This window comes from Ostrinia nubilalis, chromosome 25 (assembly GCF_963855985.1).
Source record: "Ostrinia nubilalis chromosome 25, ilOstNubi1.1, whole genome shotgun sequence".
NCBI classification, from domain to species: domain Eukaryota; kingdom Metazoa; phylum Arthropoda; class Insecta; order Lepidoptera; family Crambidae; genus Ostrinia; species Ostrinia nubilalis.
Window position 1 is genome coordinate 4,341,408 of NC_087112.1, and position 12,587 is coordinate 4,353,994.

The window sequence follows — 12,587 nt, forward strand, 5'->3', positions numbered from 1 at the left end:
ATGTCAACAAAAGCCGAGGTTCTGGGTGAGATCGAAAATATTTATGGACAGCTACATACCTCCAAACCTGTTAATAACTCAGCAACAGATGCAAGTGCTAGGTTAACGCGACACTATACCAAAGACATCCCGTATATCAGCCTATACGAGATTAGGAAGGCTCTCAAACAGCTAAAGAACAACAAGGCACCGGGTGATGACGGAATAACCTGGGAGCTTCTGAACGCGGGTGGAACACTGAAACTCGTCCCGTCTTACTCTAAGGAACAACGCCAGAGGCATGGGATAGAAGCGTGGTGATGCTTTTCTTGGACTATGAGAAGGCCTTTGATTCGATCGATACTTAGGCAGTGCTGCAGTCTCTTCAGCGGTGCCGTATTGACTATCGGTATATCTAGATGCTGAAATGCCTGTACAAAAACGCTACCATGTCGAGCCGAGTACAGGAGCAGAGCACGAGGGCGATTCCTCTGCAGCGAGGCGTGAGGCAGAGAGATGTTATTTCTCCGAAACCGTTGACCGCTGTATTGGAAGACGCTTTCAAGCTCCTTGAATGGAAAGGATTAGGCATAATTACCTTTCAATAGCGAATACATCACTCAGCTTTGGTTTGCTGACGATAGTCAGCATTGTGGTCATGGCAGAATCGCTTGAAGACCTCGGCACAATGCTCGAAGACCTTAATAGAGTCTCTCAACAGGCAGGCCTTCGGATGTACGTGGACAAAACGAAGCTTAGGTCCAACGTCCATGTTTCGGTTGGAGCTCGATTCTCGAGACTGTATGTCTTCCTTTGACAAACGATTCGGCTATGTAGATTAAATTTCGAGAAAAAGGTAAATCGTCGAATCCAACTCGGCTGGGCAGCGTTCGGGAAACTATACAACATCTTTTCGACCAAAATACCTCAGTGCCTAAAGACGAAATTCTTCAATCAGTGTGTGTTACCTCTACCAGTGATGGCACACAGCTCGGAAACGTAGCCTCTTACAATAGGCCTTATAAATAAGCTCAAAATCGCACAGCGTGCTATGGGGAGGGCTATGCTCAGTGTTTCTTTACGAGACAGAATCAGAAATGAGGAGATCCGTAAATGAACTAAAGTCGCTGACATAGCCCGACGTATTAGCAAGCTGAAATGGCAATGGGCAGATCACATAGTACGCTGAAATGATGGCCGATGGGGCAGCAAGGTTCTGGAGTGGAGGCCACGTACCAAAAAGCGCAGCGTGAGACTTCCACCCACAAAGGTGGACCGAATACCTCATATAGGATACATGCCGCTGCCAACCAGTCATTGTGGAAGTCATTGGGAGAGGCCTATGTTCAGCAGTGGACGTCCTATGGCTGAATTTATGATGATGATGAGAATTTTATAACTGTTTTAAAAACTGTATTGTTAAATAGTTAAAATATAGTTCCTAAAGCAATAAAACCAGCAATAAAACATTGATAATTTAAGTACTTTTTATTTTTTTTGAAAGTATTCGAATATTCGAATAATATTCGAATATCACTGAAAAAATATTCGAATATTCGAAATAGAAATCTATCGAATATTTGCAATCTCTAGCTATGACGCGCTCGGCGCCGGCCGCGTCCCGCTGCGCCAGCACCGCGCCCAGCCCGTGCGGGCTCGCGTCGCACGTCAGCACCAGCGGCCTGTTTATGTCATAATATGCAAGCACTTGCGCCCCTTTTAGCAATTCTTTAACCTTATTGAATGCCCTTTGCTGACTTGGACCCCAAGTCCATCTAGAGTGTTTTTTTAATAAACTATACAAAGGGGCTAGCTGTTCACTCAAGTTTTTAATAAATTTCCCATAAAAATTGATCATTCCTATAAATGATCTTAACTCACTGACATTATTTGGGGGTGTCATTGATGTTATTGGTTTTATTTTCTCTGGATCTACCCTTATTCCCACTTTATCTATCACAAACCCTAAATATTTCACCTCATTTGAAAAAAAAGAACATTTTTGCTTTTTAATTTTTAAACCATATTTTTGCAAAATTTCTAAAACAATATTTACCGTTTTTATATTTTGCTCAAGGGTAGGTGTACTGATTAAAATATCGTCTAAAAAATAGCTAACATTAGGCACGTTTTTTAACAATTCATTCATCAATCTTTGAAAAATTCCCGGACTGGAAGCTAGACCATAGACTAATCTGTTATATTTAAAAAGTCCTCGATGTGTATTTATCACAGTTAACTGAGTTGACTCATCATCTAAAAGCACCTGGTTGTAAGCTTGCGATAAATCTAATTTCGAAAAATATTGACTACCGCTAATTTTAGAAAATACATCCTCTATCTTTGGAACAGGAAATTTGTCAACGAGCAGGGCTTGATTCAATGTGACCTTATAATCGGCGCATAGGCGAAGCGATCCATCAGGCTTATGCACAATCACCAGTGGCGTGGCCCAGTCGGAGTGGTCGACGGGCTCGATGATGCCGGCGCGCAGCATGGCGTCCAGCTCGGCGTCCACGCGCTCGCGCAGCGCGTACGGCAGCGGGCGCGCGCGGCAGAACACGGGCCGCGCGCCCGCGCCCACGCGGAGCCGGGCCCGCCCACCGGAGAACTTCCCTAGCTCTTCATTAAATAGCTCCTTGTACCTACAAAACATATCCTTTATTATTTTATCACTATCTACATTTTCAATGTTATTAAAAGTTGTTTCGGTGGAAATTGATATTTTTGGTATAGGTATGTTTAACTCTGCTAACCACTGGCGACCTAATAAATTTGTTGCGCCGTTCTGAATTACATAAAGATCTAATAATTTTGTTACTTTGCCGTAGGTAACATTCACTTCAAAAACCCCTAGGGGTTTCGCTTTTAAACCATTGTAAAATTTTAAAGTTAAATTACATTCTTTTAACGTGAAATTAGTGAAATTTTGTCTATATTCTTTATCGCTAATACATGATAATGCCGAACCTGTGTCTACTTCCATATTAATTAATTTATTTTGTACACAAATTTTAATGTTTACCGGCTTGTAGTTCCCAAGTGACATTAAGTACATGGGCTCCTCCTCCTCCTGTTGCTCGCCGTGCTGGCCCTCCCGGCCCTCGTCGTCCTCCTGCACGTAGTGCGCGCGCGCACCGCCACCGCCGCCCGGCGCCGCCCGCCACCCGGCGCCGCGCCGCCCGCGCCCGCTGGCGCTCGCCGCTCCGCCACCGCGCATGCCACCACGCACCGGCCCCCCTCGAACCTTGTTTCCGTCCTGAGGTTTCTTTCCAAGTGGACATACCCTTCTCAGATGGCCTATTTTTCTGCACCGACTGCACTCAAAAGTACGATAGCGGCATTCGTTCCAGTAATGTCCTCCGACGCCACAGGCGAAGCACCCCGTCACTTTCATACGGTCCATCTCACTAAAAAGCCGATGTACGTCCTCTGTTTCATTAGAGCCGGCGATGCTGGAACGCCGTCCCCGCGCTGCTGACGTCGCTGTATAGCGGTCTCCCGCGCTGTTGTAGGTAGTTACCTCCGCCGTATCCACTACCGATGCATCCCGGGCCGCTGACTCGATAATATTGGCTAATTTATTTGCATTTGCCCAATCCAAATTTTCTTCTGCGAAAAGTCTCTGTCGTATAGTATCATTACGTAGCCCACACACGAACTGGTCCCTTAGGTTTTCGTCTAGTCTGTCCTTGAAGTCGCACGACCGTGACAATCGTTTCAACTCAGCCACGTATTGAGTGATTGTCTCACCGTTATGTTGAAATCGCTGCCTAAACACATATCTCGCAGCCAGTATAGATGTCTTTGGCTGCAAATGTTCCGACATAAGCTTCACTACGTCATCATATTTCATTTCGAACGGTTTTCTCGGACTACACAAATTCACCATCAATTCGTATGCCGATTCACCAATAATAGATATTAATGTCGGCAATCTATTTCCCGCCGCGATGCCATTCGCCACAAAATGCATTTCTAATCGTTCACAATATGAAGTCCAGTTTCCTGTGTCCATGTTAAATTCACCGAACTTAACCGCCATATTTTTTTTACCGTCCTCGTTCGCCACTGATAAATAAAAGACCCGTCGTGCGTTCTATACTGCGTTTATTATTCGACTGGCGAGAGCACTGGACAAACAGAAATGTGGATACCCACTTTAAACAATATATTGTGTCACATTACTTTTATGTGAATACCTTACAAAACTTAATATTCATAACATTATGTACTAATTAAGTTTCTCTATCTACAGGTAAATTCGAGCCACACCCAGCGGCAAGTTTCAACATGGGCTACCTGATGGCTCCCTACCCTTACCCCAACGGTGGGGCCCATCCACTCCCCGTCTCAATGGTAAGTATTCATCTTTATATAACTTCACACGAAGTGGACAGACGGCTTCGTAAAGGTGCTGGATGCAGGCCGCTACCAACTGGTTAATATGGAAACCATTGGGGGAGGCTTATGTTCAGCTGTGCTGTGGACGTCCTTTGGCTGAAATGAGGATGATGAATTTTGCTGCCACTCCCCTGATTTTAGTGACTGCCAAGCTCTAGATCCTGGCTACACATATGTCGCAAAGGTGGGAACGAGAGGTGGGAATAGTCCCTGTGCTTCCCGTAGATCGTAAAAGGTGACCAAGGGACAAATATGTAGACACCAGGCCTCAAACCTGTCTGGTTTGAATTAGAGGGTTACTCCTGCAGTGGAGACCAAATGACTTGATGAAGAGAGGATCTGACCTTAATTCTTCTATTTGGTCCGAAAGGTATAAGAACTCATAAAAAAGTCATAAAACTCATTTATTTGCAAATAGACTTTTAAAAAGCACTTTAACACGTCCCAGTATTAACCCTACCACTGCTCACTGGGACAAGAAATGGGCCAGTGCTGAGAAGAAGCAGCGCAAGAAACTCAAGTCTTTAAAATATAAGGAAGGCTTGATGTTCGCATATACTACACTTTAGCCTAATCATAAATCTACGAACTGCCAGAAATAGCTCAGGTTTGTTAGATCATCAAAACGTCAAAAACTACATACATTCTGTCAGAACTTCACTACAATATCTTTGAACCAGATTGTGGCAAAGATTAGCGTTATCTAAAGATATCTGGCAGATAACTGCTTATCAGTAGAAGTGTGATCGACGTATAATTTTGCTTGTACTGTTACTGATTTTAGTAAGTCCTAGATTTAGATTACAAAATAGACTCGTGTAGGGTATTATAATCATTTTAGTTAACGTTTTAGTTCAGTGGTTAGAAAGAAAGAAAGATACATTTATTACAATGGACATCACACAAATACAGGCAATTACATAGAAAGAAGAAAAAAAATAAAAACAAGAGTAAACTGAGCAGTGCCACCCATTCACCAACAAGATGCCCTCTGCAACAGGACCCCACTCACGGTGACGAAGGCCACGGCGCTGGTTTTCAGTGTGCCCCATGCCGAGTGAGGGTCACGGACCATTGGTAAAATAAATAAAAGGTTAGAGAGTATGACTTGCGGTTCAGGGTTTAATTCTTAAATGTGAATTCTTATAACCATTATTTCATCATCATCATTTCAGCCATAGGACGTCCACGGCTGAACATAGGCCTCCCCCAATGATTTCCATAATAGCCGGTTGGTAGCGGTCTGCATCCAGCGCCTTTCTGCTACCTTTATGAGGTCGTCAGTCCGTCTTGTGGACGTCCTACGCTGAGCTTTCCTTTATATTTGCTTCTAATGAGGAAAAGAGGGTCAATAGTAAATACCTCTGACATGAAAGAGAAAAAAAAAACAAATTCGGTTTTTGGCAGTTCTGTATCATAATCTATTGGTCTATAAAATCTAATGCAAAGAAATAAATAGGAATATACGAATTTTATTGAAAGTTCGCTAAAAAATAAAATTTTAATGATGTTCGTCATAAATAAAGCCAACTATAAGTATTTATGATGCTACGAAAAATTAATATTATGATGACATATTAACGTACCTATGATTTAGTTATTACAATTTTAATGTGACGATTGAATTGTGGTGCTTTTCGAAGTTTCTTAATTTTAAATTAGTCCCAAACCAAAACTTGTAACGTAGGCCTTCTAAGACAATAACAGATATTATACCTATTTGAAAACTTGTAAATATTTCCAAATGTTTTAGGAATCGAATCCCTGACTAGTGTGGTAGTGAGAGCTCAATCGCTACCCATAATCAATGCTTGTTAAAGTTTAGTAACTTTAAACTAATACAAAAGCATCATTTTATGTGAGAGGACGATGAAAACATGATAAAGCTATATTTGAGACGTACTCATAAGTGCCTTGAAGATGGCCTTCATAATAAAGATTTTGACTTGATTTAATCTCTATCTATACATACAGAAGTCAACTGGTCACACTCGTAATCCAATCTAGCGAGATACTATTTTTATTGGTACATTTCCCCGTAATAACCCCACGTGTCGGCGCCGGGATTCGAACCCGCACCGGAAACGGGAACATAAACACTTTTTATTTTTGTCTTCATCCTGCATCCGATGATGTGTGGATTGAACGGATTTGAATTTGATTTTGGTATCATTAATTTTGTTTATGGTTGAGGCGGTATCAATATGTTAGTTGTATCTGTTTTTAAATATGTTAAACTTGTAAAGTCTTCCAGTGCCCGCTTTTAGTTTGGTCCACGGGCCAAGTCGCTGGTTCGAATTTTTAAATAGTTTTTCTTCCAGTGAACTTTCAATGTTTTATTAATAAATTATACACCAGATCAACCAAAATCTACTCTTCAATCTTAGAGGTGGGATTGTCTTAGAGCAGTTGTTTTTAACCGGTGGTCCGCGGACCACTGGTGGTCCCTAGAGGCATTCCAAGTGATCCACGAAGTGCACTTGCACACCTTGGTCAAAACCACTTTTAACTGATTTTTGCAGTCAAACTGGTTTTGACCGATTATGAGGTGGTCTCTGACAAGACAGAAATTTGGTTAAGAATTATGGTTGGGTTAATCTTAAAGGCATTTTTAAATAGTTTTTCTTCCATTGACTGGGTTACTGGAACTATTTAAAAATTCAAACCAGCGACTTGGCCCGTGGACCAAGCTAAAAGTGAGCCAAGTCATTAGAAGACTCCTTGTAGAAAAGTGTGTTCATTTGAAAAATATCTGCATGTATAAAAATAAAAAAAATTGAATTATTGTCTCTACTATTGTTGATAACTTTTAAAAAGTCAAGCTTTGGCTCAAACACCCGAATAACTCAAGTTAAAATAAGGGTTCCTTGTCAGGACTAAGTACGGAGTTCTAAAAATAGTTCAATAATGATATCAGGAACTTTTGAACCTACCTTTGTGTTTACTTAACTTTATAGAACACAACTGAAGCTAGGCAACATCTAAAAAAGATTGCTTGCAATATTCTAAAATGTTTGCGTCGACAGAATTAGACTTCACCCCATGTCTGCAATCTTACAGAGGGGTTCAGTAATTAAATTGTACATTTTCTTAACGCATCGCCTAACTTAATCCCGTTTGATTGTAAGTTCTATTATATTTTCAATAAGATTCAATGTTGAAGTAAAATTACTTCAATCAATACGCAATGCATACCAACCATGGATAAAGAAGACATTGTTGTAAGAAAAAATACTGGCTGGCAATAAACGCGGAACTGCCGTTTTAAAAAAAAGAACTCGAGGATTAATTTAAAAAGTCCCCTGCCGAATTTGAATTTAGAACGAGCAGTTAAAAATCGAATGCCGCCGCATCGATACGTTCAATACCTAAGCCAGTACGCATGCACGGCGCGCGCCATTCAAATCCTTTGGAACGCGGTAAGAAACGAAAAAAGAACCCGCCGCGAAAATATGCCACTAAACGCAACAGGTGGACATACGACCGTCTCATTCTTTTCTACGAGGTTTTAAGTTTCGTCTCTGTTCTGCGGAAGCCGCCCCTACGTCGCCGCCCCCGCTGTAGGGCGGGAAATTTAAATGAAGGAGGGGATACGATGGAAATGCTTTTCTTTTTGCTCGCGGGGTGTGTTTTAGGGCTTTTGTCTGGGTGAATGCGGCCAGCAATTTCGGGGTCGCTTGCGTTCCGTCTCGGGATTTGAAAATCGAATGCTTTATTTTTAAAAGTAACGCTTTTAGATGAGACAAATTTTCTTTTATTATTGAGGCGAAGGCGATGTGAATATAAAGCCTTAGAATTTTTGGAAAGTATCTTTCTTTTGGGATAAGTTTACTTACTGAATTTTGCTTTTATAATAATGTTTACAAAACATTTGCACGCAGCTGTGTGGTATTTGATAAGGTTAATTAATTGAACGATTGTTATTGTCAAGTGCGCTATCGGCGTTGTAATAAAACATTTTCCCATTAGTGTGCAGTATTATACATGTATTGAATTATAATCAAGTTATTTATAAATCACTGGACAGAAATAGCGCACGTTTTATGGCGATTGCGTTTGAAAGTTATTAATAAGATAGAATAAGTAGTTTTTTGCAAAAAATACTCGTACATATTGGATTTTCTTAAGAATTTCTATCATAATTTTATCGTTTTGTTTACCCACACTGTTTTATTATGCGATCGTAAATTATAATGAACTAATTATATTTAATGGTCGATTCATCTTCGTCTTTCAGTGCCAAATCTTGGTAATTGCGAAATGCTGGATCAGACAGAGTGACTGAAGAAATCGACTAATTTATAGTTTACGCCCAAATAAGTCTAGATGTGTAGACAGGCTGTCATGAAGTTGATATTGCTCATTAAGTTTTTGAAATTTATCAAATGAATAACAGTTTCTGACTTCCGTTAATGAATCGTTATGGTATTATAATGAATAAAGTGACTTATAAGTAAGAAACCTTTTAATCATGTTTGTCATATTTCTACTGTAAAAAAATAGCACAAAGTTTAATAATAACTTCGCGTGCCACAACTTAGAACAGAAAAAGCCAAGATTTTCCAAAAAAACTGGCCGAAAACACAATCGCGATACGGAAACAAAAAAATAAAAACGTCCCGTCTATCTCGATGTAGTTTATCTCACGACGCATCGAGCGCACGCGCACCCTGTATGTTGTAACGGTTGTTGGGACTTTTTGAATTAAGAATGAGTTTTGACAAGTTCTTTATTCAAAAGTTTAAAATACAAGTTGACGTCACGGAAACATGGCCAGTGTTATTCACTGTAGATGACCTTACACAGAACCGTACCAGCTGCAGCGCTATGAAATTGTCAGCAGGGCGCTGCTATCTATGCTGGATTATTTATTAGTTCCGACTATTGCCATATTATAATAATATGACATTACCGGAGGGCGCTAATATCAATACTAGGTTGTTTGTTTTTGATGTTTCAAAATCCTTGACTATAAAAGGCAAACTTCCAAAAAGTCACTTATCAAAAGAAAAAACTTCAAGATACTAACAGGACCATTCCATAGGTGGCGTTGCAAGATAATCTTGATACATACAAACATTGAACCAGATCTTTTGTTATAGATTCTAAAAAAAAACAATCTATGAAAGCAATGGTGTGAGACTATAATATTGTATTCTGAAAGAAGAAAAACTTGTAACGACGACGACACAAAAAGCTTAACACTGGCATATTAATTACATGTAATAAGTAAGTATTATTTTCCAACAAAATATACTTCATAATGTAGTAGTATGTGCGAGTGACTGTACATTATCACAATAGGGACGACACAATACAATCATAAACACTAACAATTCAAAATAATGATGAGCAGAAAATCCGACTTTATTAAGTATTGCAGCAAGAAAATGAAAAATACTGAAAATTGAGGCATCATTAGCAAGTTCTTCATACTGTAGCCAATAATCCCAAAAAGAACATCCCATCTCCAATGGCCATAATTCCGGGAAAATCATTACACACGGCTCGGTAATTCGGATTTCGAGTGCCACCATCCCCCTGCCTCCCATTGCATCTCATTTTCAAATGCCGTTCGCTCCCTATCGCATAACGCTGACCGTTAGAACGCCGATGGAAAAGCTGGTCTAACTTCCTCAAAATACGGCTTTCTTTTCCTCAACCGATACATTTGCGTACACCCCAAACAGCAACTCTATTACCAACGCCAAAAGTTTAGTTTCGATTGCAGAAGGTTTTCCGAGCGAACTCCATTGTGAGCCTTACGGAGTATAAGGTGGGGCTTTTCAGTATAATAGGTAGATTTTCCCCCTCTTATATTTTCGTGAATTTTTTATTTAAGAAAGGGATAAGATTTTAATGTGGGCTCGTTTTATTACTGAGATACGTCTATTGTTGAGTCTTGGTGCGTGTAGGGTTTCCGCTTAAAGTATTTTGTATGAAGTAGTCCGCATTTTCGGGGATATACTTTTTATCCGTTGTAATATGGCGGTGGATTTTCGCATTGTGAAGTCGACTCGGATTGTTCTTTTTGAGTTTCCAGCTGATTGGTCGTTTTGTGAAGCTTCTAAATGAATTGGTTCGTTTGATATTTGTCTAGGTTTCACTTTATGAGATTAGGTAAGATATTTCAATCTGTTTTAGGACAAAAGCGAAGAAGTATATAAGTCCATACTATAAGTATACATACATATTACTTTGTCGATCCACAAACTTAAAAAACTAAAGTAACTCGAGCAATAGATATGGATAGTAACTAAAATAACAGCGTACCTAGTGTAAAGAAATTGGATAATAAGTATTATAGGTAGCCTATTTTTTGGTAACTGTACAAGTTCTGTGCCTAGATTCTGTTACTTTTTTGGGAAATCTCCTTTAGTAAAGTCTAAAAAAGTCTGAAGAATCTCATGAGATCTTATGTGAACTCTACACTATTACTCGCTCTATCAATACCTGATATAGTAGTCACTCTATAGTATTTGATCCCTAGCTACGGACAACAACTATCTAACTCTTCAAAGTTCATGAGATACACACCCGTATTCACAAACGATGCTTGCTTAAGTGAAGCAGCAAACCGAACGCACAGCGTTGAATAGAGCTCTATGATTGGTTCGTGTGTCACCCTGTGCGTCCACTGTGAGACCTCATAGTAATGTTTGTGAATATGGGCGACAAGCTGGTGAAAGACAGCGAAGTCTTAGTAATAGGGTCCCGTACCCTTTGGCAACGGAACCCTAAAAATGAGTTTAAAAAGTCCAAAATTGTATATTAATAAGCATTGTTACTTTTCTCGGAAAGCCAAAAAGCTATTGTATCCATAAATAAGTATTCCGATCAGAGCTGTCGAATCCTGCGGAAGCTAGGCCACATTCCCCGGGTTTGGCTGTCCTTGAACCGAACAAATGTGTGGTGTTGCTACCGCGAGTTATAAACGAGAGCGTTTTTAGTTGGGAGAAGAGGTAGCGTTTTGTATGTACGTTTTGTGGAGTACTTCAGCCGTATTTAACTACATTTTTTGTTGTAAAATGGCATCTATAAATACTACATTTAGTACCAATGAGTATAGCTTGATGCTGAACCAGTCTGACACAAAAAACAGAAGAAGACTTATAAGTTTTTGTTTGGAACTCTACTTTTTGTAAGTCTCGTTCATATTAGGATTTTCAATTAACTATTTCAACAGCAAACCAGGTCCTAATTTCTAGTTTATTACCAAAACATTCAGGCAAAACTAATTTAAAAAAATACAGATTTAGCCTTGGAAATACACAGTTTTCTATTTCTATACACAATCCTGAGAAGATCACCATAATATCTCAAAAAAGTTTGTTGATTGACCGTTCAATTAATTGACAGTTTGTTAATTAACACATCAGACTAAACTATTGTTGCAGAATGACACCTACTACAACGGTATAAGATGCCACAGTGTTGAGTTTAAAATCTATCGCTCCCGCTACCTCCCATGCCTTGTCCCCCACCAGCCACCAAATCGGAAGTATGAATTACATACCAAGCCTTTGTCGGCTCATTTAGTTGGAGCACGTACCGGCTTTGCGCGCGCCGCGATCGCTATCGTATTGTTTATGTGTTTTTAATGGCGACGAGTTATTATAAACTATAGTATTGTTTATTAAATAAAGCTACCTAACCTTTAGACTAAAGGTTAAGTAGCTTGTAACTGTTTGTTATACTAAACAATCTATTAAAGTATACTTTTTAGGCAGGCTTTAGTATACTTTAGATTGTTTAGTTTTGACAGTGGGCGGACGTATTCGTTGATATTCAATTAAGATGATCAATGCCTTTGAATCCTTAGGCATTGATATTCTCTGACAGATCCAAATTGTAAATTAATTACATCTAATAATACCAAGTATTACTTTCTAGAAATATTACATTTCTATAACAATTTGAATAAACGATGACTCTACCAAGAGTCTTGCTCTTTAAAAACATAACTGTCGTCGAAATCCTAGCTTAGGTATTCTATAAAATACCATAGATATTTCTGGCTTTACATGCCTTCTGAAGCATAGACTCAATAACGGACATTATAAAGTTATTTTTCAGATCTTGTGTCCCATCAGGGAAGTGAACCCAGGAACTTTGGATCGTGAAAGTCCATCTCTACATTTTATTTAAGCCCCAGACAAATTGAAAACAAAACGAATGCATTTTTTGAGAGATTTAAAGAGAAT

The 12,587-nt window shown here is 39.5% G+C and overlaps 1 protein-coding gene across 5 annotated transcripts in view; it reads left to right on the top strand.

The window, feature by feature from the left end:
• LOC135084272 (protein pangolin, isoforms A/H/I/S) overlaps positions 1-12,587 on the top strand; it is a 175,902-nt gene that overhangs the window by 88,411 nt on the left and 74,904 nt on the right. For all 5 annotated transcript variants that reach the window (XM_063979061.1, XM_063979060.1, XM_063979063.1 and 2 more), the window contains exon 4: positions 4,238-4,338. In XM_063979061.1, coding sequence (XP_063835131.1) covers positions 4,238-4,338 — 101 coding nt within the window. The remainder of the gene's footprint in view (positions 1-4,237; positions 4,339-12,587) is intronic.